The sequence below is a fragment of the Aythya ferina genome, assembly GCF_964211825.1.
Source record: "Aythya ferina genome assembly, contig: HAP1_SCAFFOLD_46, whole genome shotgun sequence".
Lineage (NCBI taxonomy): Eukaryota > Metazoa > Chordata > Aves > Anseriformes > Anatidae > Aythya > Aythya ferina.
In genome coordinates, this window is record NW_028181457.1 from 87,610 (window position 1) to 115,587 (window position 27,978).

The following is a 27,978-nucleotide window of genomic DNA, read 5'->3' on the forward strand; positions in this document are numbered from 1 at the left end:
GTGTTGGGGGAAGAGCTAGGCTAAGGAGAGCTTCCTCTTGCTCTGCCCCTTCCCATCTCAAATGGCCGCTTCCTGGGGAGATGGGTTCGTTTGGAGGTAAACTACAACGTTACAGTGAGGATGAGGAATCATCTTTAGTCCCGTAGGTATTTGCTGCCAGGCCGCAGCGTTGATTTCAGAAATTGTATTTAAAAAAGGGAAAAGAAAGGAAAGATGTATTCTTTAACATACTCTCTTTTCTCGGAGAGTAGATGGAGGAGCTTCAGCAGTGCCCTTCCTCCGGAAATGATTCCCAGTGTCTGCTCAGACACTGAGGAGGAAAATGGAGGAGAGCCACCCGATAGAAATAAAGGAAAGAAGGGGTCATGGATTAAGGGAAAAGCACTACTTAAAAAATTGGTGCTCTCTAAAAACGGGTTAAGGGTTTGGGACCTGCAGGTGCTGCCTACAGCTGTGTGCGTTGCAGTCGTGCCTGTTGCCACTGAGCAAAACGGGGAGAGCTGCTTTGTCGAACGCGGCGTGTTAAAGCACGTGCCACTGCCTGGAAGAAAAGCACGGACTTCCCTCGTGTGGGCCTTCTTCCCTAGCGATCTGTGGTTTACCTGATGGTTTCCCATAAGCTGAGAATGTTTAAAAGAAAAAAAAAAAAAAAATCAAAAACCAACACCAACGTTGAGAGTGGTGAAGCAGATCCTCACGTGGGGACTCAGAATCAGCGGTGACATCACCATGCGAAGCATTGTGTGCGCTTCGGGTCGGGGCTGCTGCGAGCCTCGCAGCGGGGAGGGAGAGCGGATCCGGGGTGCCTCTGTGTCAGCCCTCTGCCCTGGTGGCTTCGTGAGCACTGAGAGTTTGACTCCTGTGTTCCCAGCTTTCGCTTCCGCACCTGCGGTGTGGCAGAGCCAGCGAGCTGCTTGCTCAGCTGGAGGAGGAAGAGGAGTGACCTCAACATTGCCGAGGTAAAGCACAATTATTGAAAAGATTTGGCAAAGATGTGGGTTGTACCAGCATGGCTGCTGCAGCAGCAGCAGATCCTGGAGCATTGGAGAAGATAGAGAGGGGTTTCTTCATGAAAAGAATGCTGTTAAAAGTGTTTTCATGCCAGAAATTAGGATAAACGCCTCTGTTGTTTGACATCCTCTATTGAGCTGGCACATTGGCATTACAGCGTACCTGGCACGCTGTTTGTATTAAAAAAAAAAAGGTATTTTATTCAGGGCAGGCCAGAAACCTGCCTTGGCACTTGCACATCGCAGCAATGCTTACAGACCCTGCATCCTGGCCTGGCAGCCAGGATCTAAATCCGATGGTGCTGTTGGTAAACTGAAGCTCAGGAAGCACTTCTGGGTTTTTCTGTCCTTCCATGTGAATTTTTACCCTGTGAAGATGGTGTATGAAGCTATTTTCGTAACAACAAATAGGTTTAAAAGCAGTTTCAGTTTAACATCTACACGCTTGGGTGTTATTAACAGAGCTTTGTATACTGAGCTGGTGCTTGGTAGGAGAAAAACCATCAATCTTACCTGGGAAACCCGGACCCCCTCAGCTCCATACTGCTATGAGGAAACTCAGATGTAAGAACACACTTAAATAACACCTCACCAGAGCTGTTGTGCTCCTGACCACCAAAGGCACCTTTTTCCAACACCGTCGTACTGGAAGTGGATGCAGCTGGTTCCATCCGTAAAGTGTGACTGTACAGTGCTGTAAAAGAACTATTTTTTCACAGCTTTGGAGAAAGTGAAGCAGAGAAAACCACACATAACCACTGATACCTGGACCCCAAACTGCCACAGACTGACAGTGATGCCCACTGGATATCTCCTGATACCCTGCTGCCTTCTGACTGCTCCAGCAGAAGTCCCGTTTTAATTAGCCAGCAGGTCCCTCTGAGGGAGGGACTTTGCTAAAAGTCCTGCCGTAGGAAGTATCCTACGGGAGCCAAGTTGCTAAACTGACGTGTGGTTTTCCCTTAACCCCCTCACCCCTGACTTTCCAGCTCCTGACGACACTGCCAACGTGTGCAGTGTCACCGTGTGCCAACTAGGTGCCAGCTGCCATGGTTTATATATTGTAAAATTAGTGATTTGGGACTCGTGAGCACTGAGAAGAGGTTAGCAATTACTTAAGAGCTTTCCTTGTGTCGCTCTGGGGCAGGGAGATGGGTGAAACATCTTAGGCTTGAAAGTGATTCCCTGCAGAGTGACGTGCTCAGATCTGCACAACAGATCTGTCGTTTTGGTCACCTTATTAGATCCCTGCTTGAGAGGTTGCTTGCAAGAATCGATTCCTCTTCACCTTGATGTGTCAAGCTAAAGACAAATCTGTGCCGAAGCACTGTCTGATCAGACGAGTGCCTCAGTTCAGGATTGTTCTTTGACAGCTACAGAAACAGCAGGACGATCAGCGCCTTCAGGAACAGATGAATTTGATCTTGAGGCTGTCATAAAACAGGTCCCTGAAGTTTGAAGACTCTTCAAGTAGTTTGGGCCAGCAAGGAGCAGCTGTACGTGGCGGCTGCGGTAACTCGGGGCTCCGAGTCTCAGAGAGCGTGGTGAAAGGTGACCCCCAGCTGGCTGCTGGAGGAAGCTGAGGCAGCGTTCAGCTCTAACCTTTGCCTTCTTGGCTGGCATCTTTGCACTCCTGCTGTCAGTGGGTGTTGAGTGTCCTTCCCGGCAGCCTCAGAACGTGCCCTCAGATGTAGGCAGCGTTTAGCAGCTAGAATTCCCTCAAATAGAAAGAGTACAAATGATGCGTTTTCTGCTTTTGCTTTGGAACTCTTAGCTTGAGGTTTTCCTGCAGGCCTTGAGGTTTCTTGCAGCAGCAGGGATGAGTTCTGTTAGCAAGAGGCTGTTCTGTGCTTCGACTGTGGGAAGATGAATGGTTACGTGTGCACCGTTAAATATAACTTGACACCTAGCACACCGCACTTGCAGCCTGTGGGGTGCTTTAACAAGCAGGTAAATCAGCAGAGGCTGTTTTGCAGCCGGGGTGATGCTGGGTGATTAAAAAGCAGGGGCAGAACAAGGAGTTTCTAGTGTTTGTTCTTGCTTGTCATCCGACTCTCCACTTCCACTGTTCTTTAAACAAACAAACAAACAAACAAACAAAAAAAAAAAAAACAAGCAAGGGGTAAGCATCTTAATATCTTTATTATAAATGGAAGGCACAAAAGAGGCCAGCAAGAGAGACTGTCCAAGAGAAATGCTTTGTGCTTTATAAACAAACAAGGCAGTACCCTTAGGTGGGTGTGATAATCCTCCTCTAATGTGTTTTTGGGGTGCAAAAATAGATTTGTTCCTTTCTTGCTCTTCTCTGCAGGACAAAGGCAGAATAGGCACTGCAAAGTTCGACCAGGGAGGTCAGTTTGTTCCGTACTGAGAAAGACAAGCCTGTAAAACAAACTAGACAGATTTTCTTTGTACTATTCATCTTCCTTCAGCAAAGGCAAAGCTTATGACACTTGTTGGTGTGTATTTCCAGACCCCCAGCTACTGGCACTGTAGCGCATCTCTAATTCTTTGGTACAAAAGGTTCAAAATCTCTTAATGCAAAAATTTTACCAGCACCCTGGAGCAAAAAAAAGAAATCTAAAACCCTTACCAACTTCTATTACAGACCTGCTGAGTGCACCAGAGTTACTCATTTTTATTCAGGCTTTCAGGGGCAACTTCAGTTGGTTTAGTGCTTGGATTGCTCTGTTAGCAGATGTCAGTTTAAAAAACAAAAAAAGCTTTTGAGGTCCTTTTTAAAATGAGACTGCTTTTTTGGAATTTGGAATACTGCAAGGTATCGTTGGTTTTGCTTTCTTCCCATTCCTTAGACCAGATCCATTCAGATTCTGAACAGCGTTCCCGGTCTGTTCAGGAAAATGGAAGGCAACAAGCAAAATGATGAGCTCCTTGGGCAGTCAAAAGAGCTAAATCTGGAGAGTGTTTTGAGTCAAACTTCCATGCTAAGGAGCACCAGTAATTGTTAGAAGTAGCTGCAGAGGAACCTGCATGGCACTGGGTGTGTTTCTGAAGGTGCTAAAGGTCCGAAGTGACGATTCCTATCCATACTAAAGAAGAGAAGGAAACCTTGCACTTAACTACTGTTTTTATTCCCTTTGTCCAGCAGTCAAAAGCAGTAACTAATATGAGAACCCAACTTTTCCTCTCTTTATTTTAGATTTGGGAAAATTCCCTGCCAAAACAATATTTCCTGGAAAATTCACTAGTGTTTGTGTGAGTAAAAGCTTCCAACCTTTTATTATTAATTTGTAAGAACTATTTCATCCACTTTTGTCCAGAAGAGTCAGAAATAATTTGCACAGAAATGTGCAGCGTTTTAATGAAAGGATTCAGAATCACTCTGAATTGAACTTTATCTGGTCTGGTTGCAGGTTTTGTGACATTTAGTGTCTTTAAAAAAAAATAAATCAAAATTTCTGACTTCATATCAGAAAAAAAGAAAAAAAAATGCTTGTGGCGAAATAAAATCTGTTGCAGCTCTGCTCATCGAAAACTCATTGGCTGTTAAATTGGACCTAAGTCGTCTTCTCTAACCTTTCATGATCCTGCAGCAATGGATGATGATGGATATATGGATTAGGGAACAGCACGTGATGGCAAACCTGTGGTATTTGCTACAGCGCAGAAAGAAAAACCAAATTGCTTCCAAAAAATCAAAGTAATTCAAAATCCTTGGTATCATGCAGCCGTGCCACTGGCAAAGTGAGCATTCCCCTGCCTCTCAAAGCTTGCTGTACCCTTGATCTGCTGTCTTGCTGCTGTTAATTGATTGCAACTCTACGTGTCTGATCAGGGCTACGAGTTGTTCTCGATATGGAGATCATACAACATCTACTGTGCACGCTTGTGTGCATAGATATGTTTATCCTGTATGCATGTACATCCGTATGCATATTTGTGTGCTGGCCCCCAGATCCCTCATGTTACAAAGCATCGGCCTCGAAGGCATACTCATCAAAATCTTTTGTAGAGCCTCCATTTTTTTCTAGTTCCCTCAAAATGAGAGAATTTTTACGCGCTCTCTGTGTCGAAAAGGCAAAAATTCTGATTTTCACTGTCGCTCTAGCTAACTTTCTCTCACTCCCTCCTCGTGTGTGTATAAACACAGATGTGTGTATGCGTATGCACATCTGTGGATTTAGATGCACTGGTATGTTTTTTGCTGTACAGGTAATAAAGACGGGGAAAGGTTTTTGTGTTTTCTTAATAGGTGAAGAAATCTTGAAGACCAGAGATTGGAACATGCTGAATTTTAAATTAAAAAAAAAAAAAAAAAAAGTTAAATTGTCCGGCTGTGGAAGATGGAGCCTCATTTTTGCAGCCACTTTGAATCACGAGTTCATCTCTAAATGCATTGTTTTTTTTTTTGTTTTTGTTTTGTTTTGGTTTTTGTTTTTTATTTTTTTGAAGAGCTAACTAACCCTGGCTGCATCCAGTCTGAGAGAGCATTCAAATGGACTTGCTTCCTCTCTTAGTTATAAGCTGTTTAAAAGCGCATCCTATGTTTGAATTGTGGATGAGAGGTTCCCTTGGCAAAGTGAGGAGGAAAATTCTTCCTACCCCTTTATTATTAATTCACGGATTCAGTCTTGGTTCGGCCTACAGGAGCAGTTAACTGGAAGCCTTTGAAGATCGATAACTTTGCTGAGGTTGTCCAGGTAGGTGAAATCGAAGACCCACAGGGCCTGGAACGTGCTGTTTAATGCGTCCTAACTGTGTTCTAGAGAAGTTATTTGTAGCCATAGTTGATTATTGACTTGCATGTATCATCAGGTGGTTTTTTAAGGAGTGACTCCGTTTTCAGGCTTCCAGATGTGCTCCAAGTCATATTATTGAGGACGTGGAAGAGAACGCTTGCTGACAAAGCTCCTGGCAGCTTTACAGAACTTTAATATTTAGTTAGTTCATGTAACAGCTGATTTCAAGGCTTTGCTCTCTTTGAGAGACTGATAACTTGATTTGATTAACTGAAGAAAGCTGGAAAAATGTTGGTTCCTCATTATTTTTCACTTGTTACTTTCTTTCGGGTTACTTTTAAAAAGAAGATTTCACCGATCACAAGCCAGTAGAAGACTTTCAGCCCAAGCAAGGGTGAAGACAGCTCTCTCCAAGAGCAGAGGAAGTCCCTGTGGAGAGAACCCAAGCTTGTTAGCAGAACTCGTCGGCATGTCTAAACAAGGAGATGACTGCTACTTCTATTTCTATTCTACCTGTACCAAGGTATGGCAGGGTTTCCTTTGCCTTGCTTTTTTTTCCCCTTTTTTTTTCAGGAAGGAGTAGATTAGGAGGAGGAAGCACACTGGTCTTTGGTTAACTTGAGAACCAGATAGATTGTGAATTCAGTTGTAGCAACATGAGGCAGCAGCATGGCCATTTTTGAGGCTGTACTCTATTTTCCTTGTTGGTTTCCTTTTGGTTCCAGGGAGACAAATGTGCCTACCGCCACTGCGAAGCTGCTCTGGGCAATGAGACAGTCTGCAAGCTGTGGCAGGAGGGTCGTTGTTTCAGGAATGTCTGCCGATTCAGACACATGGAAATTGACGTGAGTGCCTAACAATGTGTTCTCAAAATAAATCCACAAAAGCATTTTTCAGTGCCGTAGGTGTACTGATTGTGCTTTTGCAGGATAGATTTGTTTGCTTCAAAATCATACTGGTTTCTGTTACCAAGAGAGGGGGTGGGAGGAAGCAGAGGGAAATAAAATCAATGCCTTAGGTATGTCTTAGCAAGATATTTGTTTATTTTTTTTTATTAGATGCTGACAGTTTTCTCAAGAGATGCAGAATAGCTGTTAAATAGACTGCTAAAACCTGCTGGAGCAGGGGGGTAATAAACAGGCTGTTCTATCCTCATGGGAGCAGGCTTGATAATGAACTATCAGGTGTCTTCTGACCCACAGTCCTTCAGATAACGCTGTTGTAGCTGCCTGGGGTAGGAAGTGGGGAAAGTTAAAGGTGCAGCAGAACTAAGTGTCCAAGAAGTAGTTCTAGACAGGGTTAACCTAGGCAATTTCAGATGTTCTTTTTCCCTCTGAATAATCCTAGTATAATCCTAGGTGTATTAGTTTAAGCCACCCTCAACTGATGTCTGAGAGTGCCTGTCTTCTCAAACTGAGTGATGACCAAACTAAATGTGCATAGTGGTTACAGCTTATGCAAACTTTGTGAATATGCCCAGAAATACTACACTTAACTGAGAAACTGACCTTTGGAATGATGTTTCAGCACTGTGTTGTGACAGCTGTCACGATCTGGAGCTGTGCATCTCTTTGCAAGCCTCAGGTGCATGTTATCACAAGCTTTTCTTTCTGTCTGTCTTCAGAAAAAGCGCAGTGAGATTCCTTGCTACTGGGAGAACCAGCCGGGAGGCTGTCAGAAAGCCAACTGTGCTTTTCATCATGCAAAGGGACGTTACATCGATGGACAGTTCTTACCACCAAGCAAGAGTGAGTTTAGGTCCTTTTTCTTTAAGCGCTGAAGAATTAATTTTGAGTAGTACTTAGTGGGTGCCAATCCTGTAGGGGGCGTCAGGTAACTGTTCATTTGTGAGGGCAGGAAAAGGTCTGCAGTCATAGGTGTACTGCACCGAGTGTACTGCTGGTGTTTGTTTTCTGCTTTCGTGCTCAGCTTCTCTTTGCTTAGTGTGATGTTTGCCTTGCAGTTTGCTTCCTGTTGTTTCCTCTTTTGCTGGGTGGTAGGGAGATGTGTTGTTGTTGGAAGGGAAGTCATTGTTCACGGCGTAAGCAGTGATGGGATGGGCAAAAGGAGATGCTGAACTCGTTGTCTGTGCGGGTTATCTGCCTTTGCTACCATCTCTTTGCATTGTGGTCAAAGTTTTAAACTGCCATATTACCGATGATCCTCGTCTTCCTCTAGCTACACTGCCAAGTCCGCCTGAGTGCGCGGACGATGATCTGAAAGTGGCTCAGATGTCACTGCAGCAAAACAAACTTTCTGTCCAGTCAAATCCCTCTCCACAGCTAAGGGGGTGACGAAAGTGGAAAACTCTGAAAATGTCCCAAGCCCTACACACCCTCCAGTTGTAATCAGTGCTGCAGATGATGATGAAGATGATGATGGTGAGCATGTTTTGGTTCTTGGAAGGAATTTGTGCTGTAAATGATTGTGTAAATCTTTGGTTCTTGAAGGAATCTGTGCTGTAAATGAATGTGTTAAATCTTCGGTTCTTGAAGGAATCTGTGCTGTAAATGAATGTATAAATCACAGATGACCTGAGGTCTGACTAGCAATAGGGCAGGCAGTCTGGCCAGGTCACTGGTGGCTTTGTCTGGCAGTCGGTGGACAGAACCTGAAACGTTGGAGGAAAGCTTAGAACCACTCCTGGCTTTAGCTGGTCTTTTGTGTAAAGTTCTATATGAAACTAGGAAGGAAATTTCTTTTTTCTGTCTGAAGAGCAATGTGTTGTGTAGTAGTTAAAGCTGCAGAGAGAATCTAGAGTCCTAGATGTTTTGTCCTAGTGTATTCTACTTAGGAGTTCATCAGGTCAGTGTAGCTGTTTAAAAACAAACAAACAAAACAAAACAAAAAAAAAAAAAACACAAAACAGCAACAAAGTTTTTTATATGAACCATGGGCTGAAGTGTCACTGCATGAGCTACGTAATCATGACCAACCTGGTCTATGCATAACTGAATCGATTTTTCCCCTTCAGACCAACTTTCTGAGGAAGGAGAAGAAACTAAAACTCCCATCCAGCATCCAGCTGCGGAAGGCAAAAATGGATTACGGGTGATTTCCACTCGGAAAGGCAGTTCTATTACTACTAAACAAGGTATGCCAGCACCTTAGTAGGATAAATCAGAAGAACTTGACAGTTAACTCAAAAGCAGTGTGGTGTAAAAACACAACAAAATGTAGGGGTGCTGAATGGAGTCGGTTATTTCCATGATCTCATTTCTGCCATTAATACCATCATGTGCCCATTGGGTCAGAAAGGTGAACTCCTTTTCTTTACTTTTGGAGAACAAAACAGGGCCACAGCATGGAGTTTAAATGGCTGCACGTGCAGCCTTGCAACCACTGTTGATAAGCCATATCTAACGATAGAGGGATCTAATATCGTGTAAATGGATTAAAATTAAAACTACATTTTGAACCCTGAAGGATGAAAGGAGGGGCAAAATGCCATTGGTTCTATGGCTCTTTCACTTGTGAGGAGTGTTGACAGGCTTTATTCGAAATACTTCAGAAAGTTCCTGAGCGCTAAGAAGCCTGAGGACCTGTGGTCCTCAGTGAGTGCCTCTAAGCCTGTCTCATGAACTGTTTCCTGTTTTCAGAGGGCAATCTGAATTTTGGAATAAAAACACTTGAGGAAATCAAATGGCAGAAGATGAAGGAAAAAAATAAGAGACACGGTGGTGAGTTAATATTCCCTACTTTCTTATCCTGTTCACGGCAGGTGATGGTGACTGGGAGCTGCTTGAGGGACAGACTTCCATTTTTAGCTGGGGGCATAAAGCAACCTGATTCTCAGCCAGCTGGTATTCTAAATGGGAGTTCAAAGGGCAACCAGAGGCAAATTAGTCACCTCTCTTCTTTACATGCTCTGCTTGCTGTATTTTTGACAGTAACAAGTCATTTAAAGTTTTTTGTTCTTTGTGATAGTTTTTTATGTTGGGTAAACTTCCTTATGTTTTGGTTGCTCTGAACAGAAGGTTCTTCAAGATCGTCTCTTCGTCCCGTTGATTCTATGATTTTTCCTGCTCCAGAAGAGGAAAATGTCCGGACAGTGGTGAGAACTGTGACAGTGTCTTCCAAGAAAGGTAATAATGAATGCTTTTGTTTTGATTTCATTACTCCTAAACTGGAGGGTTAAGCAATACTTAAAACAATTCACCCATGTTAGCCTTCTGGTGCTGCCTTCTGTTCAAAACGTGCTTTTATGCTTAAAGTCCCTGGTTGTACTGGAAAGATTTGGTGCTCAGGTTAAGTGCAGCGGCAGGAGAAAAAAAAAAAGTGTCAGTATGCAAATAGGGGGGTAACTGAAAAACAGAAGAGTAACGAGAAGAAAGAGCTGTAGAAGCCAGTGCTATATAAGAAGCAATTTCTGAAGCATTAAAGAGGCGTACAGTGGCAGGTGTGGACGCAGTATGACAGGAGTTTGTATATAAATTGTTTAGAGCTGTGCAAATGCCTTTTAAAGGGAAAAAAGTGTGGAAGTACTTTTACTAGTAGACATTCACCTTAGAAAGGAATATTTCTCAGCATTTGTACCTAAGAATATTCTGCTTGCTTATGCAGCTTTGTTCTGCACAAAGTATAGGTGTCAAGCAGACTCAGATTCACTCTCTACTATCTCAGCTGGAATTTGAAGCAAGCACTGAGACTATTAATATTTTTTTCTATGTTAATTATAGTTAAAATATGAGTTTATGTGGTTTAGCTGTCAAAAGAGTGTCTGACTGGGGTTTTTTGGACATGGGCTAACAGGATACTATTTCTGTTGGCTACTGGTTTCTGTGAAATAGAAAAAAAAATTCCCTTTTGTTTTAGGGGAGGAACCTGTGGTTCGAGTAGATCTTGCTGATAGACAAGGAAAACGGAAAGCCTCTGCAGGTAAGAACTTTTTACAAGCTGTTACGTAGGTGCTGCCTTCTATATATGACTGCATTAAAGAGTATTTGTGATGTATGAAAGGAAAATACATTGCAGTGGAGATCTGTGTTGACGGCAGAAATGGCAAATAAATAAATAAATAAATCATTTAGCAGCTGAAAGGCAATTCTATGAAAATATGCTTGAAAAAGAGAAGCTTATTGTTGACTGTTCTCAAACCTTCCTGCAAAGAAAAGTTCTTACAATATTCCTTGTTTTCTCTGAAGATGATGTAAGCAGCCTTCCAGTGAAGCGCAGCCATGCTGAAAGGCTGGGGAAGAAGGTAGAGGCTCCGGGAAATGCTGACAAAGCACCCAAGAGAGAGACAGGTACTAAACGGGCATCTGGATTGGATTCCTGGGTTTCGTATTTAGTCTTTCTGTTTGTCCTTTTCCAGTGATGTTTCTTTTTGCATGTTGGCTGAGGTCGTAATCACTGGGATTCAAAGTCACCTTTCCTGTCTTGTTTTGAAATGTGAACCTGAAGTTGACATTATGCAGCCTCCCTAATTCGTTCTTTTTCTGTTTTGCAGTTCGAGTTCCCAAGTCTCTGAAGGACAGGCTGGGATTACCTCCTAAGCAGACCAGTACTGAGAGAGGTAACAGCTAGATATTAAATATGCTTTCTCCTCCTTCCTTTCCACGAACTTGGACTGCTTTCATACATCCCTACAAACTAATTTAAACGAAAACAAAGAACTGACGCCTCTTGCTTGAGTGCTGAAGCTCTTCTGACAGCCACTATCAGAACTCTGGCTCTAGGTGTGTGTTTATTTTCTACTTGTGCCTTGTCGAGGTTTTTAGCTGCTTCTGTGAACCGTTACGTACAATTAGAATAGAACCACTGCCAGGAGCAGGAATTTGAAATGCAGTCTGAAAAAGTAATAAAGTAAAGCAGCATTTCTGTGTAGCAGTTCTCTCTGGATAGGGCTGGTCTTCAAAATACAAGTGGCTCAGAGGAAGAGGAGAATGTTGTCCTAAGGATATTGTTCTAAGATGCATTATTGGGAACGCTCAAGATGAGTTTTCCTTAGTGCTCTGACAAATTTTGGAGACTTAAAATATTGCTGGACTCTCTTTAAATGTTGGTGCTTCTCCTCATTTCTTGATGATGACAGGGAAGGCTGCCAAGCCGATGGGAGAGATCCATGTGAAAACACTGGAGGAAATCCGTCGTGAGAAAGCTCTTCAGAGACGCGAAACTCAAGCCAAAGCCGAGGCTGAAGGGCATGGTAAAACTGAAGATTCCAGCGCAGGGGCAAGAGCTGCTCGTGCAGGTCGCATCCAAACTTTCTCTGAAGCCTTGTCCGAAAAAAAGAATAATCGCTTGGTAGAAGAGAAGAAAAAAGCAGGAGAATGCCATAGCAAGAGCAAAATTCAGGGTGAGTCCAAGAAGCAGCTCGCTCTGTCCGGGCCCAGCAAAGGGCAGGCGAAGGAGCCGGCAGGAAAAGTCAAGCCGGAAGGAGAAGTGCGTGTTAAAACCTTGGAAGAAATAAAGCGTGAGAAAGCTCTGCGGATGCAGCAGAGTGAAGGAGATGTGCCAGCTCCCTCAGCACAACCCGGACCTGCCCCAGCAGAGCAGAAATCTGTATGGAGCACAAAACTAACAGGTAATAAGATGCTTTAATGCCTGACCCAGTGAGGTGCTTCCCATATTGAGCAAGTTCAGTTTGCTCAGGATCTGCTTCATGGATAAATGCTGAATGGCTTGCACATTGTAGCCTTTCTCTCTCTCTCTCTCATGGGACACAAGGAAATAAATGCACAAAGGAAACAAGTACCCAGCTTTCTTTATTTCTGCCGTTGACAACACTTTTTTTTGTCTTTTTTTAAAGCACCTGAAAAAGAAGAAAAGAAGACAGTGGAATTGAACCGGCCTTTTCCTAAACTTTCCTCTGGACCTGATGTACAGGTGAGTCCTCTGTGAAGACACACATCCATTCGTACAATTTCTGATAATTCTGACAAGTTTTGTTACTCACCGTGTGCCACCCTCTTGAGTGTGTTCTTACCCTTCAGCAGCTGGTAGGAGCTGCAGTGCAGTCTAAATCCTATCGCCAGCAGCATTTCCAGACAGCTCTGTAATCCTCAAACTTGGAATCAGTCTGTCTATACCACAGCAACAAAGAAACCCTGTTAGCACCAGCTGAAATCTACACAGTTAACGTGGAGGGAATTCTTTTTGTTCTTACTGACTTGATCTGTCAGACATGAAGGATTTAATACAGAAGGCCAGAGTTCTGTGTTCAAGGAAATCAATCTGTCAGTGGATACTGTATAGGGGAACTTGTATGACTTTCTGCTGCTTAAAAAGAATGTGATAAATAGATGTACAGCAGAACACCCTAGCTGTTTAAAGAAGCTTGCCATAGTGGATATTGCAGATATGTGAGACTGTGTCCGTAGTAAAGCATGGCTCTTGTTACAGGCAGAATTTTATGGAGAAAAAAAAACACAACAGTAACCTGAACAATATTAATATGCTGTTCCACATCAAGACCATTTTGGAGGGATTGCTGATCAGATTTTCTTAACGAAATCTCCACGGATTTTTTTTTTTTTTTTTGTCCTATTCATGCACTCCTTTTCTTTCCTTCTAGCCCACTCAGCAGAGTGGAACTCGTAAATGTCCAGAGAAGAGCTTTGAAGAGAGACGGTGGGAGAAGTGGCAACAGAGAAAACAACAAGAGAAGCTTCGGCAGGAGGAAGCTGCTGTCAAATCTACTGCTGGCTTCTTTAATACTGAACCAGCAGGGAAAGTGGCAGCTGAATTTCAGGGCCAGGAAGCTAAAAGTAAGTGTTGAAGGTTAAGAGTTACTTAGGTTGTCTTCTGAAATACAGACAGAAGATGACAATTCTCATGCTGTAACTCTGGCTGGGTGCATTTGGCCACGCAATGCTACGAAGCGAAGGGTGTACTTTCTTTTTCTTAGTTTGTTTCTTTTCCTGCCAGCCAGATGTTAGGTAGGGAACGGGAGACTAGAAAATGACACTACAAATGTGGACTTTGTAGAACAACTTAACTGTGGGACATCACTGCAAGGGAGAGGAAGCTGGTACAACAGTTGCATACACTCTTGTCCTACTATAACTGCTGCTTTTTCCTTTCCTAGCGGGAGCAGGACTTTAAATATAAAAGCCGTCTATATTTGTGAACCTAGCTTGCACTTAGGATTGCTATGTGTCTGAGGTTTCCCTTGTCCTGGATTATTATTTACTGTAGCTCTTCGGTTTCTTTGTTCCTTTGTATGGATTGTTGGTAGACAGAGTTTCCTATGTGGAAAAGATTCCTGAGAATCCAGGCAATGGCGGTGTAATTGTGCTGGCCAAATGCATTTAAGTGTGTAGAAGGACTGTGGAAATGATTAAGAGAACCTGGATTTTTCCTGAGGCAGAGCAAGACTGTATCAGTTCTCTCTTGCTTTTACTCTAGCCAGCTTTATGACACCTGCGAAGCCTTCGCGTGGGAAAGTCACTTTCCCCAAGAAGAAGGCACTGAAACGTAAGGCACCTGGGAGTTATCCCTCTGTCATAGCAGCTGTGGAACTACAGACTGCCTTTGATGCTGACATGATGGGACCTCCAGCCAGAAAAGCAGCCATGGTAAGGCCAGGGGCTAATGCAGCGATGGATCCCTTGTTAAATTTCTACCCTCCTCTATTTGAAAAGGTGGAAAACTCAAACGTTCTGCAGGCCTTCTGTTTCCTTTGAAATCCAGTAGCTGTCTCCAGGATGCTTGTAGAACCCTTCTGTATTTATGAGATGAATGGCACTCTTTAACCGGTACTCTGATGCTGTGATTTCTCTGGTGTGGGGGATTTTGTCCATTAATGCCATGTTCTTAAAAGACACAAGATCATGAGTAACCTCCAGGTGAATGTGAACTTTCTTCAGGAGCACCTTGGTTTTGTATTTTGGCCACGGCTCCGCAATGCCAGAGGAGAAGCAGTGTGGAGGAAAAAGCTATTAAGGAATCTTTTACCCATGTGTCATAAATACTGTTTTGCTGCTTTCTAGGGTGTTTCAGACGTGCCGGAGCACGTCCCAGCCATCAGACTTGAAGAAAATCCCCCAAACAGGTGACAACCCCAACTTGTTCTTTTTCTTAATCAGTGTATATCCCCAGGGAAACATAAGTTCTGTCACATGTGGGAAAAAATGAGGGTTCTGAGATAATTAAAGCCCAAATCCATCAAAGGAATAAGTCACCTGAAACCACTTTCTAGCAGCTAGCAGGATTGCTTAATTAGGCTTTCTTGAAATGCTGCAAGTCAGCACAGCTTTCCGGTGACTTCTTGGGTTGTCTGAATACCTGAACGAGGATGAGGTGAAGTTCTACTTCCTCGTGAGGTGATAGATGATGAGTAGTGTCCTCTGCCTTTTGGTCCTCAAGAATGCCACCTCAACTCCAGGTGCCCTGGCTTCACAGATAAACCCCCAGACTGAAAAATGTACCTGGTAACGCATCGGGCTCTAAATGTAGCCCTGGGTTGATTGATAACAATCCCTGTGTAAGATTGAAGCGTAGGAGGGCTTGCCTACAGTTTTAAGAGCCGGTTTGCAGGAAAGGGATTTCCCGTTAAGAAATGGCATATCCTGATTGTTCTTTCTTGCTCTCCCAAGACCTGAAGTGCATCTTGGAAGCCCGGAAAGATTTGAGGAGCAGATGGAGATGGATCTCGAGACCTCGACCTCAGCTTCTTCCCAGCTAGAAGAGGCACGGACACGCCGGCTGAGTTCCACAGGGAACGCGCCCTTATCTGCGGATGAAGATTTTGAGAAGCTACTTTGGGAAATCTCAGGAGGCAGACTGGAAGCCGAAATCGACTTAGACCCAGGGAAGGACGAGGATGACCTCCTCCTTGAACTCTCCGAGATGATTGACAGTTGAACTGCGTAGTCCTATGGTAGAATTAAAAAAAAAAAAAAAATTAAAACTGTTCTTCTTGTTAGATACCCTGAGGTGATCCTTTTTCTAACTGAGGCTTTGCAATGAGACTTAAAGCACGGTCCAAAGTGGTAGAAATTGGCAGGATCTGCGCTCAGTTGTCCTAAATTTCCCTGCTGGTCAGAGTTAAGGTCTTGTGCATCCGTTCTCTTACCTTCGATATTGAGAGGACAAAGCACTTCTTTTGGCACAGAAAGATCTCCATTGGCACGCCATGGTGGCTACAAATCGATCTTCTGATGGAGCGATGCTCTGAAGGCTGAAACGTAAAGCTTCTTCCTTCCTCCGCCCTTGGCACAACTCGATGTTGGGCACATTGTGAAGCTTCGGTGTTCTGATTTCTCGGACAGTTGATAGCCAAATCCTGGAGTTACTATGTCAACTCTTGACTTTTACTCGTGTATGCCATTGTTTTGACTGTACCCGTGTCAGATGATGAAGCTGTAGGGGTGGGAGGGAGCAGAATCGTTATTGCAGTGTGTTGTGGACCAAACTTGCTGCCAGGAGTGGGGGTGGGGGTCAGCCCACCCAGCCTTCCTTTCAATTATCAGGGAGGATCAAATGGTGAAAAGCAGCAGCTCTGCCATGCGGCTCCGCTACCCCCACTCCCTTCTCTTGTGCTGTACCAAAGTTCCCCCAGGCTTTGGTTGGTGCTTTTTGCTGGTGTGAGGACTCCGGGGCGAGCAGTCGGGACTCTGCCGCAGTTACGGGGTCGATGAAAGGTTGTTTAAGTGCCTCTTGGTTTTAAAACTTGCTCCCCTGAGCTGCTGGCTCTGCTGCCTGCTACAGCAAATGTTCGGGTGCCATCAGCATCGCGCTTGGGCGTGGGCACTGACTCTGCGGAGGACAAAGCTGAGATTCAGCTGAGATTCAGGAGATGGGTTCGTTGGGAGGTAAACTACAACGTTACAGTGAGGATGAGGAATCATCTTTAGTCCCGTAGGTATTTGCTGCCAGGCCGCAGCGTTGATTTCAGAAATTGTATTTAAAAAAGGGAAAAGAAAGGAAAGATGTATTCTTTAACATACTCTCTTTTCTCGGAGAGTAGATGGAGGAGCTTCAGCAGTGCCCTTCCTCCGGAAACGATTCCCAGTGTCTGCTCAGACACTGAGGAGGAAAATGGAGGAGAGCCACCCAATAGAAATAAAGGAAAGAAGGGGTCCTGGATTAAGGGAAAAGCACTACTTAAAAAATTGGTGCTCTCTAAAAACGGGTTAAGGGTTTGGGACCTGCAGGTGCTGCCTACAGCTGTGTGCGTTGCAGTCGTGCCTGTTGCCACTGAGCAAAACGGGGAGAGCTGCTTTGTCGAACGCGGCGTGTTAAAGCACGTGCCACTGCCTGGAAGAAAAGCACGGACTTCCCTCGTGTGGGCCTTCTTCCCTAGCGATCTGTGGTTTACCTGATGGTTTCCCATAAGCTGAGAATGTTTAAAAGAAAAACAAACAAACAAACAAACAAACAAAAAAAACCACCAACGTTGAGAGTGGTGAGGCAGATCCTCACGTGGGGACTCAGAATCAGCGGTGACATCACCATGCGAAGCATTGTGTGCGCTTCGGGTTGGGGCTGCTGCGAGCCTCGCAGCGGGGAGGGAGAGCGGATCCGGGGTGCCTCTGTGTCAGCCCTCTGCCCTGGTGGCTTCGTGAGCACTGAGAGTTTGACTCCTGTGTTCCCAGCTTTCGCTTCCGCACCTGCGGTGTGGCAGAGCCAGCGAGCTGCTTGCTCAGCTGGAGGAGGAAGAGGAGTGACCTCAACATTGCCGAGGTAAAGCACAATTATTGAAAAGATTTGGCAAAGATGTGGGTTGTACCAGCGCGGCTGCTGCAGCAGCAGCAGATCCTGGAGCATTGGAGAAGATAGAGAGGGGTTTCTTCGTGAAAAGAATGCTGTTAAAAGTGTTTTCATGCCAGAAATTAGGATAAACGCCTCTGTTGTTTGACATCCTCTATTGAGCTGGCACATTGGCATTACAGCGTACCTGGCACGCTGTTTGTATTAAAAAAAAAAAGGTATTTTATTCAGGGCAGGCCAGAAACCTGCCTTGGCACTTGCACATCGCAGCAATGCTTACAGACCCTGCATCCTGGCCTGGCAGCCAGGATCTAAATCCGATGGTGCTGTTGGTAAAGTGAAGCTCAGGAAGCGCTTCTGGGTTTTTCTGTCCTTCCATGTGAATTTTTACCCTGTGAAGATGGTGTATGAAGCTATTTTCGTAACAACAAATAGGTTTAAAAGGAGTTTCAGTTTAACATCTACACGCTTGGGTGTTATTAACAGAGCTTTGTATACTGAGCTGGTGCTTGGTAGGAGAAAAACCATCAATCTTACCTGGGAAACCCGGACCCCCTCAGCTCCATACTGCTATGAGGAAACTCAGATGTAAGAACACACTTAAATAACACCTCACCAGAGCTGTTGTGCTCCTGACCACCAAAGGCACCTTTTTCCAACACCGTCGTACTGGAAGTTGATGCAGCTGGTTCCATCCGTAAAGTGTGACTGTACAGTGCTGTAAAAGAAATATTTTTTCACAGCTTTGGAGAAAGTGAAGCAGAGAAAACCACACGTAACCACTGATACCTGGACCCCAAACTGCCACAGACTGACGGTGATGCCCACTGGATATCTCCTGATACCCTGCTGCCTTCTGACTGCTCCAGCAGAAGTCCCGTTTTAATTAGCCAGCAGGTCCCTCTGAGGGAGGGACTTTGCTAAAAGTCCTGCCGTAGGAAGTATCCTACGGGAGCCAAGTTGCTAAACTGATGTGTGGTTTTCCCTTAACCCCCTCACCCCTGACTTTCCAGCTCCTGACGACACTGCCAACGTGTGCAGTGTCACCGTGTGCCAACTAGGTGCCAGCTGCCATGGTTTATATATTGTAAAATTAGTGATTTGGGACTCGTGAGCACTGAGGAGAGGCTAGCAATTGCTTAAGAGCTTTCCTTGTGTCGCTCTGGGGCAGGGAGATGGATGAAACATCTTAGGCTTGAAAGTGATTCCCTGCAGAGTGACGTGCTCAGATCTGCACAACAGATCTGTCGTTTTGCTCACCTTATTAGATCCCTGCTTGAGAGGTTGCTTGCAAGAATCGATTCCTCTTCACCTTGATGTGTCAAGCTAAAGACAAATCTGTGCCGAAGCACTGTTTGATCAGACGAGTGCCTCGGTTCAGGATTGTTCTTTGACAGCTACAGAAACAGCAGGACGATCAGCGCCTTCAGGAACAGATGAATTTGATCTTGAGGCTGTCGTAAAACAGGTCCCTGAAGTTTGAAGACTCTTCAAATAGTTTGGGCCAGCAAGGAGCAGCTGTACGTGGCGGCTGCGGTAACTCGGGGCTCCGAGTCTCAGAGAGCGTGGTGAAAGCTGGCTGCTGGAGGAAGCTGAGGCAGCGTTCAGCTCTAACCTTTGCCTTCTTGGCTGGCATCTTTGCACTCCTGCTGTCAGTGGGTGTTGAGTGTCCTTCCCGGCAGCCTCAGAACGTGCCCTCAGATGTAGGCAGCGTTTAGCAGCTAGAATTCCCTCAAATAGAAAGAGTACAAATGATGCGTTTTCTGCTTTTGCTTTGGAACTCTTAGCTTGAGGTTTTCCTGCAGGCCTTGAGGTTTCTTGCAGCAGCAGGGATGAGTTCTGTTAGCAAGAGGCTGTTCTGTGCTTCGACTGTGGGAAGATGAATGGTTACGTGTGCACCGTTAAATATAACTTGACACCTAGCACACCGCACTTGCAGCCTGTGGGGTGCTTTAACAAGCAGGTAAATCAGCAGAGGCTGTTTTGCAGCCGGGGTGATGCTGGGTGATTAAAAAGCAGGGGCAGAACAAGGAGTTTCTAGTGTTTGTTCTTGCTTGTCATCCGACTCTCCACTTCCACTGTTCTTTAAACAAACAAACAAACAAACAAACAAACAAACAAACAAAACCTTGAGGTCTCTTCCAACCTAGAAAATTCTGTGATTCTGTGATTCTGTGATTCTGTGAAGCAAGGGGTAAGCATCTTAATATCTTTATTATAAATGGAAGGCACAAAAGAGGCCAGCAAGAGAGACTGTCCAAGAGAAATGCTTTGTGCTTTATAAACAAACAAGGCAGTACCCTTAGGTGGGTGTGATAATCCTCCTCTAATGCGTTTTTGGGGTGCAAAAATAGATTTGTTCCTTTCTTGCTCTTCTCTGCAGGACAAAGGCAGAATGGGCAACTGCAAAGTTCGACCAGGGAGGTCAGTTTGTTCCGTACTGAGAAAGACAAGCTTGTAAAACAAACTAGACAGATTTTCTTTGTACTATTCATCTTCCTTCAGCAAAGGCAAAGCTTATGACACTTGTTGGTGTGTGTATATATATTTATCCGGTGCTCTCACAACAAAATTTTGATTTGAAGAGGGCACACAGATTTGATTTTTTTATTCTTTTCCAGTAAATAGTATAATAAGCACTGGTATATTTGTATAAAATCAGAGAAATACAAAACAAAAGACTGAATATTATGTGGTATGCATGACATTTAAAAAAATGGTGGTTTCAACGCAATATGTACCCTTGGGTGTTTGCCATATACTAGAGTCCAGCTTAAAGTGCACGTGATGTGTATTGCATTTTGATATTAATCTCTATGTACAATGTTTTACATGTAATTTATATGGTTCTTGGGAGAAAAAAAAAAAAAAAAAAAAAAAAAAAAAAAAAAAAAAGAGAAAACCCCCCAAAACCATAGATCCACCCAAAAACAGCCCTAAACCTCCCTGATGTTCTCCAAAAAAAAAAAATTTACTCTTTTCCACCACGATGACCACGGAAAACCCAACGAAACCCAATGGAGACCCCAAAACACGTCGAAAACACCCCAAACAAGAATGGCATCACCCCCAAAACTGGAAGAAAATGCCCAAAAAGCACGGATACAATCCGAAAAGCACCCTAAACCTACCTGATGTTCTCCAAATCCCAAAGACCACTCCCAACCACCATAAAATCCATTAGGAACTAAACGAAACACAACGGAAACCCCAAAACACATCAAAAACACCCCAAAAGTGAACTGGATCAGAAGAAAAAACGTGATTTAACCCCCGAAAAACCTTTAAACCTACCTGATGTTCTCCTAAATGTACAATCCACTCCCAACCACCAGAAAACTCAATGGAAACCAAACAAAACACAACGGAGACCCCAAAACACGTCAAAAACACCGCAAAAAAGAACAGGATCACACCAAAAATGAAAGAAAACCACAAACACCATAGATCAACCCCAAAAGTTCCCCTAAACTACCTGATGTTCTCCAAAACCCACAACTGACCATTTTCCAACATGCTGACCAACAAGAACCACACTAAAACCCAACGGAGAAGCCAAAACACATCAAAACAACACCAAACAAGAACGGGATCACCCCCAAAAATGAAAGAAAACCCCCAAAACCATAGATCCACCCAAAAACCACCCTAAACCTACCTGATGTTCTCCAAAACCCACAATTTAAACTTCTCCACCTTGACGACCAACGAGAACCCAACAAAACCCAACGGAGACCACAAAACACGTCAAAAATTCCCCAAAAAGGAACAGGATAACCCCCAAAAACGAAAGAAATCCCCCAAAATCATACATCCACCCCCAAACCACCCTAAACCTACCTGGTGTTCTCCAAAATGCACAACTTACTCTTTTCCACCACGATGACCACGGAAAACAAAAGCAACCCAACGGAGACCCCAAAACATGTCAAAAACACCCCAAAACAGAATGGGATCACCCCCAAAACTGGAAGAAAGTACCCCAAAACCATAGATCCGCCCCAAAACCATCCTAAACCTACCTGATATTCTCCAAAACCCACAATTTACCCTTTTCCACCATGATTAACACGGAAAACGCAACGAAACACAACGGAGACCCCAAAACACATCAAAAACACCCCAAAAAAGAAAGGGATTAGAAGAAAAAACACCAAAAACTATGAATTTCCCCTCAAAACCACCCTAAACTCACCTGATCTTCTCCAAAACCCACAGTCCACTCCCATTTACCTTAACGACCAACGAGAACCCAACGAAACCCAACGGAGACCCCAAAACAAGTCAAAAACATCCCAAAAAGGAACAGGATCACCCCCAAAAACGAAAGAAAAACCTCAAAAACATAGATCCACCCCAAAACCACCGTAAAGCTACCTAATCTTCTCCAAAACCCACAATTTACACTTTTCCACCACGATGAACACGGAAAACACAACAAAACCCAACGGAGATCCCTAAATATGTCAAAAACACCCCAAAGAAGAACGGGATCACCATCTAAACTGGAAGAAAATCCCCAAAAAGCACGGATCCAAACACCAAAACCACTCTAAACTCACCTGATCTCCTCCAAAACCCACAAACAACTCCCATTTATCTTAACGCCAAACGAGAACAGAATGAAACCCAAAAAAGACTGCAAAACACGTCAAAAACACCCGAAAAAAGAAAGGGATCACCCCAAGAAAAAACAGAAGAAAACCCCAAATACCATAGATCCACCCCAAAACCACCCTAAACCTACCTGATGTTCTCCAAAACACACAATTTATGCATTTCCACCACGATGACCACGGAAAACCAAACGAAACCCAACGGAGACCCCAAAACACGTCAAAATCACCGCAAACAAGAACGGGATCACCCCCAAAAACGAAAGAAAACCCCCAAAACCATAGATCCACCCCAAAACCACCCTAAACCTACCTGATGCTCTCCAAAATCCACAATTTACACTTTTCCATCTTGACGACCAACGAGAACCCAACAAAACCCAACGGACACATCTAAACACGTCTAAAACACCCCAAAAAATAACGGGATCAGAAGAAAAAACACCAAAAGCTATGAATTTCACCCCAAAACCATACTAAACTCACATGATCTTCTCCAAAACCCACAATCCAATCCCATTTACCTTAACGTCAAATGAGAACCCAATGAAACCCAACAAAAAACGCAAAACACGTCAAAAACACCCCAAGAAAGAAAGGGATCACCCCCCAAAAACAGAAGAAAACCGTAAATACCAAGAATCCACCCTCAATGTCCCCCCAAACCTACCTGATGTTCTCCAAAACCCGCAACTTACCCTTTTCCACCACGATGACCACGCAAAACCAAAAGCAACCCAACGGAGACCCGAAAACACGTCAAAAACACCCCAAACAAGAACGGGATCACACCAAAAAACAGAAGAAAACCCCAAATACCATAGATCCACCCCAAAACCACCCTAAACCTACCTGATGTTCTCCAAAACACACAATTTACGCTTTACCACCATGATGACCACGCAAAAGCAAACGAACCCCAACGGAGACACCAAAACACGTCAAAATCACCGCAAAAAAGAAGGGGATCACCCCCAAAACTGGAAGAAAATCACCCAAAACCATAGATCCACCCCAAAACCACCCTAAACCTACCTGATGTTCTCCAAAACCCACAATTTATGCATTTCCACCACGATGACCACGCAAAACCAAACGAAACCCAACGGAGACCACAAAACACGTAAAAGCACCCCAAAAAAGAACGGGATCACCCCAAAAACTAAAAGAAAAATCCCAAAAAGCACGGATCCAATCCCCAAACCACCCTAAACTCACCTGATCTTCTCCAAAACCCACAATCCACTCCCATTTACGTTAACGACCAACGAGAACCCAGCGAAACCCAAAGGAGACCCCAAAACACGTCAAAAACACCCTAAACAAGAACAGGATCACACCCAAAAACGAAAGAAAAGCCAAAATACCATAGATCCACCCCAAAAACACCGTAAAGCAACCTGATCTTCTCCAAAACCCACAATTGACCCTTTTCCACCATGATGACCACGCAAAACCCAAAGAAACCCAACGGGGACCCCAAAACACGTCGAAAACACCCCAAACAAGAACGGGATCACCCCCAAAACTGGAAGAAAACCCCTCAAGACCATAGATCTAAACAAAACCACCCTAAAGCTACCTGATCTTCTCCAAAACCCACAATTTACACTTTTCCAATATGATGACCACGCAAGACACAACGAAACCCAACGGAGACCCCAAAACACGTCAAAAACACCCCAGAAAGGAACAGGATCACCCCCAAAAACGAAAGAAAACCCCCAAAACCATAGATCCACCCCAAAACAACACTAAACCTACCTGATGTTGTCCAAAACACACAATTGACCCTTTTCCACAACGATGACCACGGAAAGCCAAACGAAACCCAACGGAGACCCCAAAACACGTCAAAAACACCCCAAAGAAGAACGGGATCACCCCAAAAAAGGAAAGAAAAGCAAAAATACCGTAGTTCCACCCCAAAACCACCCTAAACTCACCTGATCTTCTCCAAAACCCACAATTCACCATTTTCCACCATTATGACCACACAAAACCCAACGAAACCCAACGGAGACCCCAAAACACATCAAAAACACCCTAAACAAGAACAGGAAAACACCCAAAAAGAGAAGAAAACCCAAAATACCATAGATCCACCCCAAAATCACCCTAAACCTACCTGATGTCCTCCAAAACCCACAATTGACCCTTTTCCACCACGATGACCACGGAAAACCAAACGAAACCCAACGGAGACCACAAAACACGTCAAAATCACCGCAAACAAGAACGAGATCAACCCCCAAAATGAGAGAAAACCCTAAATACCATTGATCCACGCCAAAACCACCCTAAACCTACCTGATGTTCTCCAAAACACAATTTACGCTTTTCCACCATGATGACCAAGGAAAAACCAACGAAACCCAACGGAGACCCCAAAACACGTCAAAATCACCGCAAAAAAACGAACGGGATCACCCCAAAAACTGGTAGAAAATCACCCAAAACCATAGATCTACCCAAAAACCAGCCTAAACCTACCTGATGTTCTCCAAAACCCACAATTTACGCTTTTCCACCAAGATGACCACGGAAAACCAAACAAAACCCAACGGAGACCCCAAAACACATCTAAAACACCCCAAAAAAGAACAAGGTCAGAAGAAAAAACAGCAGAAAACCCCAAATACCAAGAATCAACCCCAAAAGTCCCCCAAACCTACCTGACGTTCTTCAAAACACACAACTTACAATTTTCCACCACGATGACCACGGAAAACCAAACGAAACACAACGGAGACCCCAAAACTCGTCAAAATAACCACAAACAAGAACGGGATCACCCCCAAAAACGAAAGAAAACCCCCAAAACCATAGATCCACCCCAAAACCACCCTAAACCTACCTGATGTTCTCCAAAACCCGCAACTTACCCTTTTCCACCATGATGACCACGCAAAACCAAAAGCAACCCATCGGAGACCCCAAAACACGTCAAAAACACCCCAAACAAGAAAGGGATCACACCAAAAAACAGAAGAAAACCCCAAATACCATAGATCCACCCCAAAACCACCCTAAACCTACCTGATGTTCTCCAAAACACACAATTTATGCTTTTCCACCATGATGGCCACGTAAAACCAAACGAAACCCAACGGAGACCCCAAAACACGTCAAAAACACCCCAAACAAGAACGGGATCACCCCCAAAAACGAAAGAAAACCCCCAAAACCATAGATCTACCCCATAACCACCCTAAACCTACCTGATCTTCTCCAAAACCCACAATTTACCCTTTTCCACCTTGACGACCCACGAGAACCCAACAAAACACAACGGACAAATCTAAACACGTCTAGAACACCCCAAAAAATAAGGGGATCAGAAGAAAAAACACCAAAACCTATGAATTTCACCCCAAAACCACACTAAACTTACATGATCTTCTCCAAAACCCACAATCCAATCCCATTTACCTTAACGTCAAATGAGAACCCAATGAAACCCAACAAAAACCGCAAAACACGTCAAAAACACCCCAAGAAAGAAAAGGATCACCCCCAAAAAAACAGAAGAAAACCCCAAATACCAAGAATCCACCCCAAATGTCCCCCAAACCTATCTGAAGTTCTCCAAAACCCGCAACTTACACTTTTCCACCATGATGACCACGCAAAACCCAATCAAACCCAACGGAGACCCGAAAACACGTCAAAAACACCCCAAACAAGAACGGGATCACCCCCAAACACGAAAGAAAACCCCAAATACCATAGATCCACCCCAAAACCACCCTAAACCTACCTGATGTTCTCCAAAACCCACAATTTACCCTTTTCCACCATGACAACCGACAAGAACCCAAGAAAACCCAATGGAGACATCTAAACACGTCTGAAACACCTCAAAAAATAACGGGATCAGAAGAAAAAACACCAAAAGCTATGAATTTCACCCCAAAACCATACTAAACTCACATGATCTTCTCCAAAACCCACAATCCAATCCCATTTACCTTAACGTCAAATGAGAACCCAATGAAACCCAACAAAACCCGCAAAACATGTCAAAAACATCCCAAAAAAAGAAAGGGATCACCCCCCAAGAAAACAGAAGAAAACCCCAAATACCAAGAATCCACCCTCAATGTCCCCCCAAACCTACCAGAGGTTCTCCAAAACCCGCAACTTACCCTTTTCAGCCACGATGACCACGGAAAACCAAAAGCAACCCAATGGAGACCCCAAAACACGTCAAAAACACCCCAAACAAGAACGGGATCACCCCAAAAACGAAAGAAAATCAAAAATACCATAGATCCACCCCAAAACCACCCTAAACCTACCTGATGTTCTCCAAAACCCACAATTTATGCATTTCCACCACGATGACCACGCAAAACCAAACAAAACCCAACGGAGACCCCAAAACACGTCAAAAACACCCCAAAAAAGAACGGGATCACCCCAAAAACGAAAGAAAAGCAAAAATACCATAGATCCACCCCAAAACCACCCTAAACTCACCTGATCTTCTCCAAAACCCACAATTCACCATTTTCCACCATTATGACCACACAAAACCCAACGAAACCCAACGGAGACCCCAAAACATGTCAAAATCACCGCAAACAAGAACGTGATCAACCCCCAAAATGAGAGAAAATCCTAAATACCATTGATCCACCCCAAAACCACCCTAAACCTACCTGATGTTCTCCAAAACCCACAATTTACCCTTTTCCACCATGATGACCAAGGAAAAACCAACGAAACCCAACGGAGACCCCAAAACACGTCAAAATCACCGCAAAAAGAGAACGGGATCACCCCAAAAACTGGAAGAAAATCACCCAAAACCATAGATCCACCTCAAAACCACCCTAAACCTACCTGATGTTCTCCAAGACCCACAATTAACGCTTTTCCACCAAGATGACCACGGAAAACCAAACAAAACCCAACGGAGACCACAAAACACGTCAAAAACACCGCAAACAAGAACGGGATCACCCCCAAAAACGAAAGAAAACCCCCAAAACCGTAGATCCACCCCAAAACTACCCTAAACCTACCTGATGTTCTCCAAAACACACAATTTACCCTTTTCCACCATGATGACCACGGAAAACCAAACGAAACCCAACGGAGACCACAAAACACGTCAAAATCACCGCAAACAAGAACGGGATCACCATCAAAAACGAAAGAAAACCCCCAAAACCATAGATCAACCCCAAAACCACCCTAAACCTACCTGATGTTCTCCAAAACACACAATTTACCCTTTTCCACCATGATGACCAAGGAAAAACCAACGAAACCCAACGGAGACCCCAAAACACGTCAAAATCACCGCAAAAAGAGAACGGGATCACCCCAAAAACTGGAAGAAAATCACCCAAAACCATAGATCCACCTCAAAACCACCCTAAACCTACCTGATGTTCTCCAAGACCCACAATTAACGCTTTTCCACCAAGATGACCACGGAAAACCAAACAAAACCCAACGGAGACCACAAAACACATCTAAAACACCCCAAAAAAGAACAAGGTCAGAAGAAAAAACAGAAGAAAACCCCAAATACCAAGAATCCACCCCAAAAGTCCCCCAAACCTACCTGACGTTCTCCAAAAGACGCAACTTACAATTTTCCACAACGATAACCACGGAAAACCAAAAAAAAAACAACGGAGACCCCAAAACACGTCAAAAACACCGCAAACAAGAACGGGATCACCCCCAAAAACGAAAGAAAACCCCCAAAACCGTAGATCCACCCCAAAACTACCCTAAACCTACCTGATGTTCTCCAAAACACACAATTTACCCTTTTCCACCATGATGACCACGGAAAACCAAACGAAACCCAACGGAGACCACAAAACACGTCAAAATCACCGCAAACAAGAACGGGATCACCATCAAAAACGAAAGAAAACCCCCAAAACCATAGATCAACCCCAAAACAACCCTAAACCTACCTGATGTTCTCCAAAACACACAATTTACCCTTTTCCAACTTGACGACCAACGAGA

The 27,978-nt window shown here is 44.2% G+C and overlaps 3 protein-coding genes across 3 annotated transcripts; all 3 read left to right on the plus strand.

Moving 5' to 3' along the window:
- Window positions 1-110: 110 nt before the first annotated feature.
- Window positions 111-10,588, plus strand: LOC311428350 (zinc finger CCCH domain-containing protein 11A-like). Its single transcript, XM_084539862.1, has 10 exons — window positions 111-959; window positions 5,619-5,671; window positions 6,059-6,233; window positions 6,436-6,555; window positions 7,335-7,458; window positions 7,889-8,091; window positions 8,685-8,804; window positions 9,310-9,390; window positions 9,685-9,795; window positions 10,526-10,588. Exons 3-6 carry the CDS (start codon window positions 6,180-6,182, stop codon window positions 8,002-8,004), a joined length of 414 nt encoding a protein of 137 aa, XP_084395988.1. The 5' UTR covers window positions 111-959; window positions 5,619-5,671; window positions 6,059-6,179; the 3' UTR covers window positions 8,005-8,091; window positions 8,685-8,804; window positions 9,310-9,390; window positions 9,685-9,795; window positions 10,526-10,588.
- LOC311428353 (zinc finger CCCH domain-containing protein 11A-like) lies at window positions 10,123-13,966 on the plus strand (the record flags this gene model as incomplete). Its single annotated transcript, XM_084539864.1, has 6 exons — window positions 10,123-10,135; window positions 10,526-10,588; window positions 10,855-10,956; window positions 11,160-11,225; window positions 11,745-12,236; window positions 13,890-13,966. The coding sequence occupies 6 exons, from the start codon at window positions 10,123-10,125 to the stop codon at window positions 13,964-13,966; spliced, it is 813 nt and encodes a 270-aa protein (XP_084395990.1).
- A 204-nt stretch (window positions 13,967-14,170) lies between these two features.
- On the plus strand, window positions 14,171-15,525 carry LOC311428354 (zinc finger CCCH domain-containing protein 11A-like). The gene is made up of 3 exons (XM_084539865.1): window positions 14,171-14,229; window positions 14,644-14,705; window positions 15,250-15,525. The coding sequence occupies exons 1-3, from the start codon at window positions 14,197-14,199 to the stop codon at window positions 15,515-15,517; spliced, it is 363 nt and encodes a 120-aa protein (XP_084395991.1). The 5' UTR covers window positions 14,171-14,196; the 3' UTR covers window positions 15,518-15,525.
- The last annotated feature ends 12,453 nt before the right edge of the window (window positions 15,526-27,978 follow it).

Bases quoted from the DNA above. Each gene is read 5' to 3' on its own strand.
- LOC311428350 (XM_084539862.1), top strand. From the start codon at position 6,180: ATGTCTAAACAAGGAGATGACTGCTACTTCTATTTCTATTCTACCTGT. The intron at 6,556-7,334 runs GTGAGTGCCTAA...GTCTGTCTTCAG, and splicing joins TCAGACACATGGAAATTGAC to AAAAAGCGCAGTGAGATTCC. The intron at 7,459-7,888 runs GTGAGTTTAGGT...GTCTTCCTCTAG, and splicing joins GTTCTTACCACCAAGCAAGA to CTACACTGCCAAGTCCGCCT.
- LOC311428354 (XM_084539865.1), top strand. From the start codon at position 14,197: ATGATGGGACCTCCAGCCAGAAAAGCAGCCATG. The intron at 14,230-14,643 runs GTAAGGCCAGGG...GCTGCTTTCTAG, and splicing joins CAGCCAGAAAAGCAGCCATG to GGTGTTTCAGACGTGCCGGA. The intron at 14,706-15,249 runs GTGACAACCCCA...TGCTCTCCCAAG, and splicing joins GAAGAAAATCCCCCAAACAG to ACCTGAAGTGCATCTTGGAA.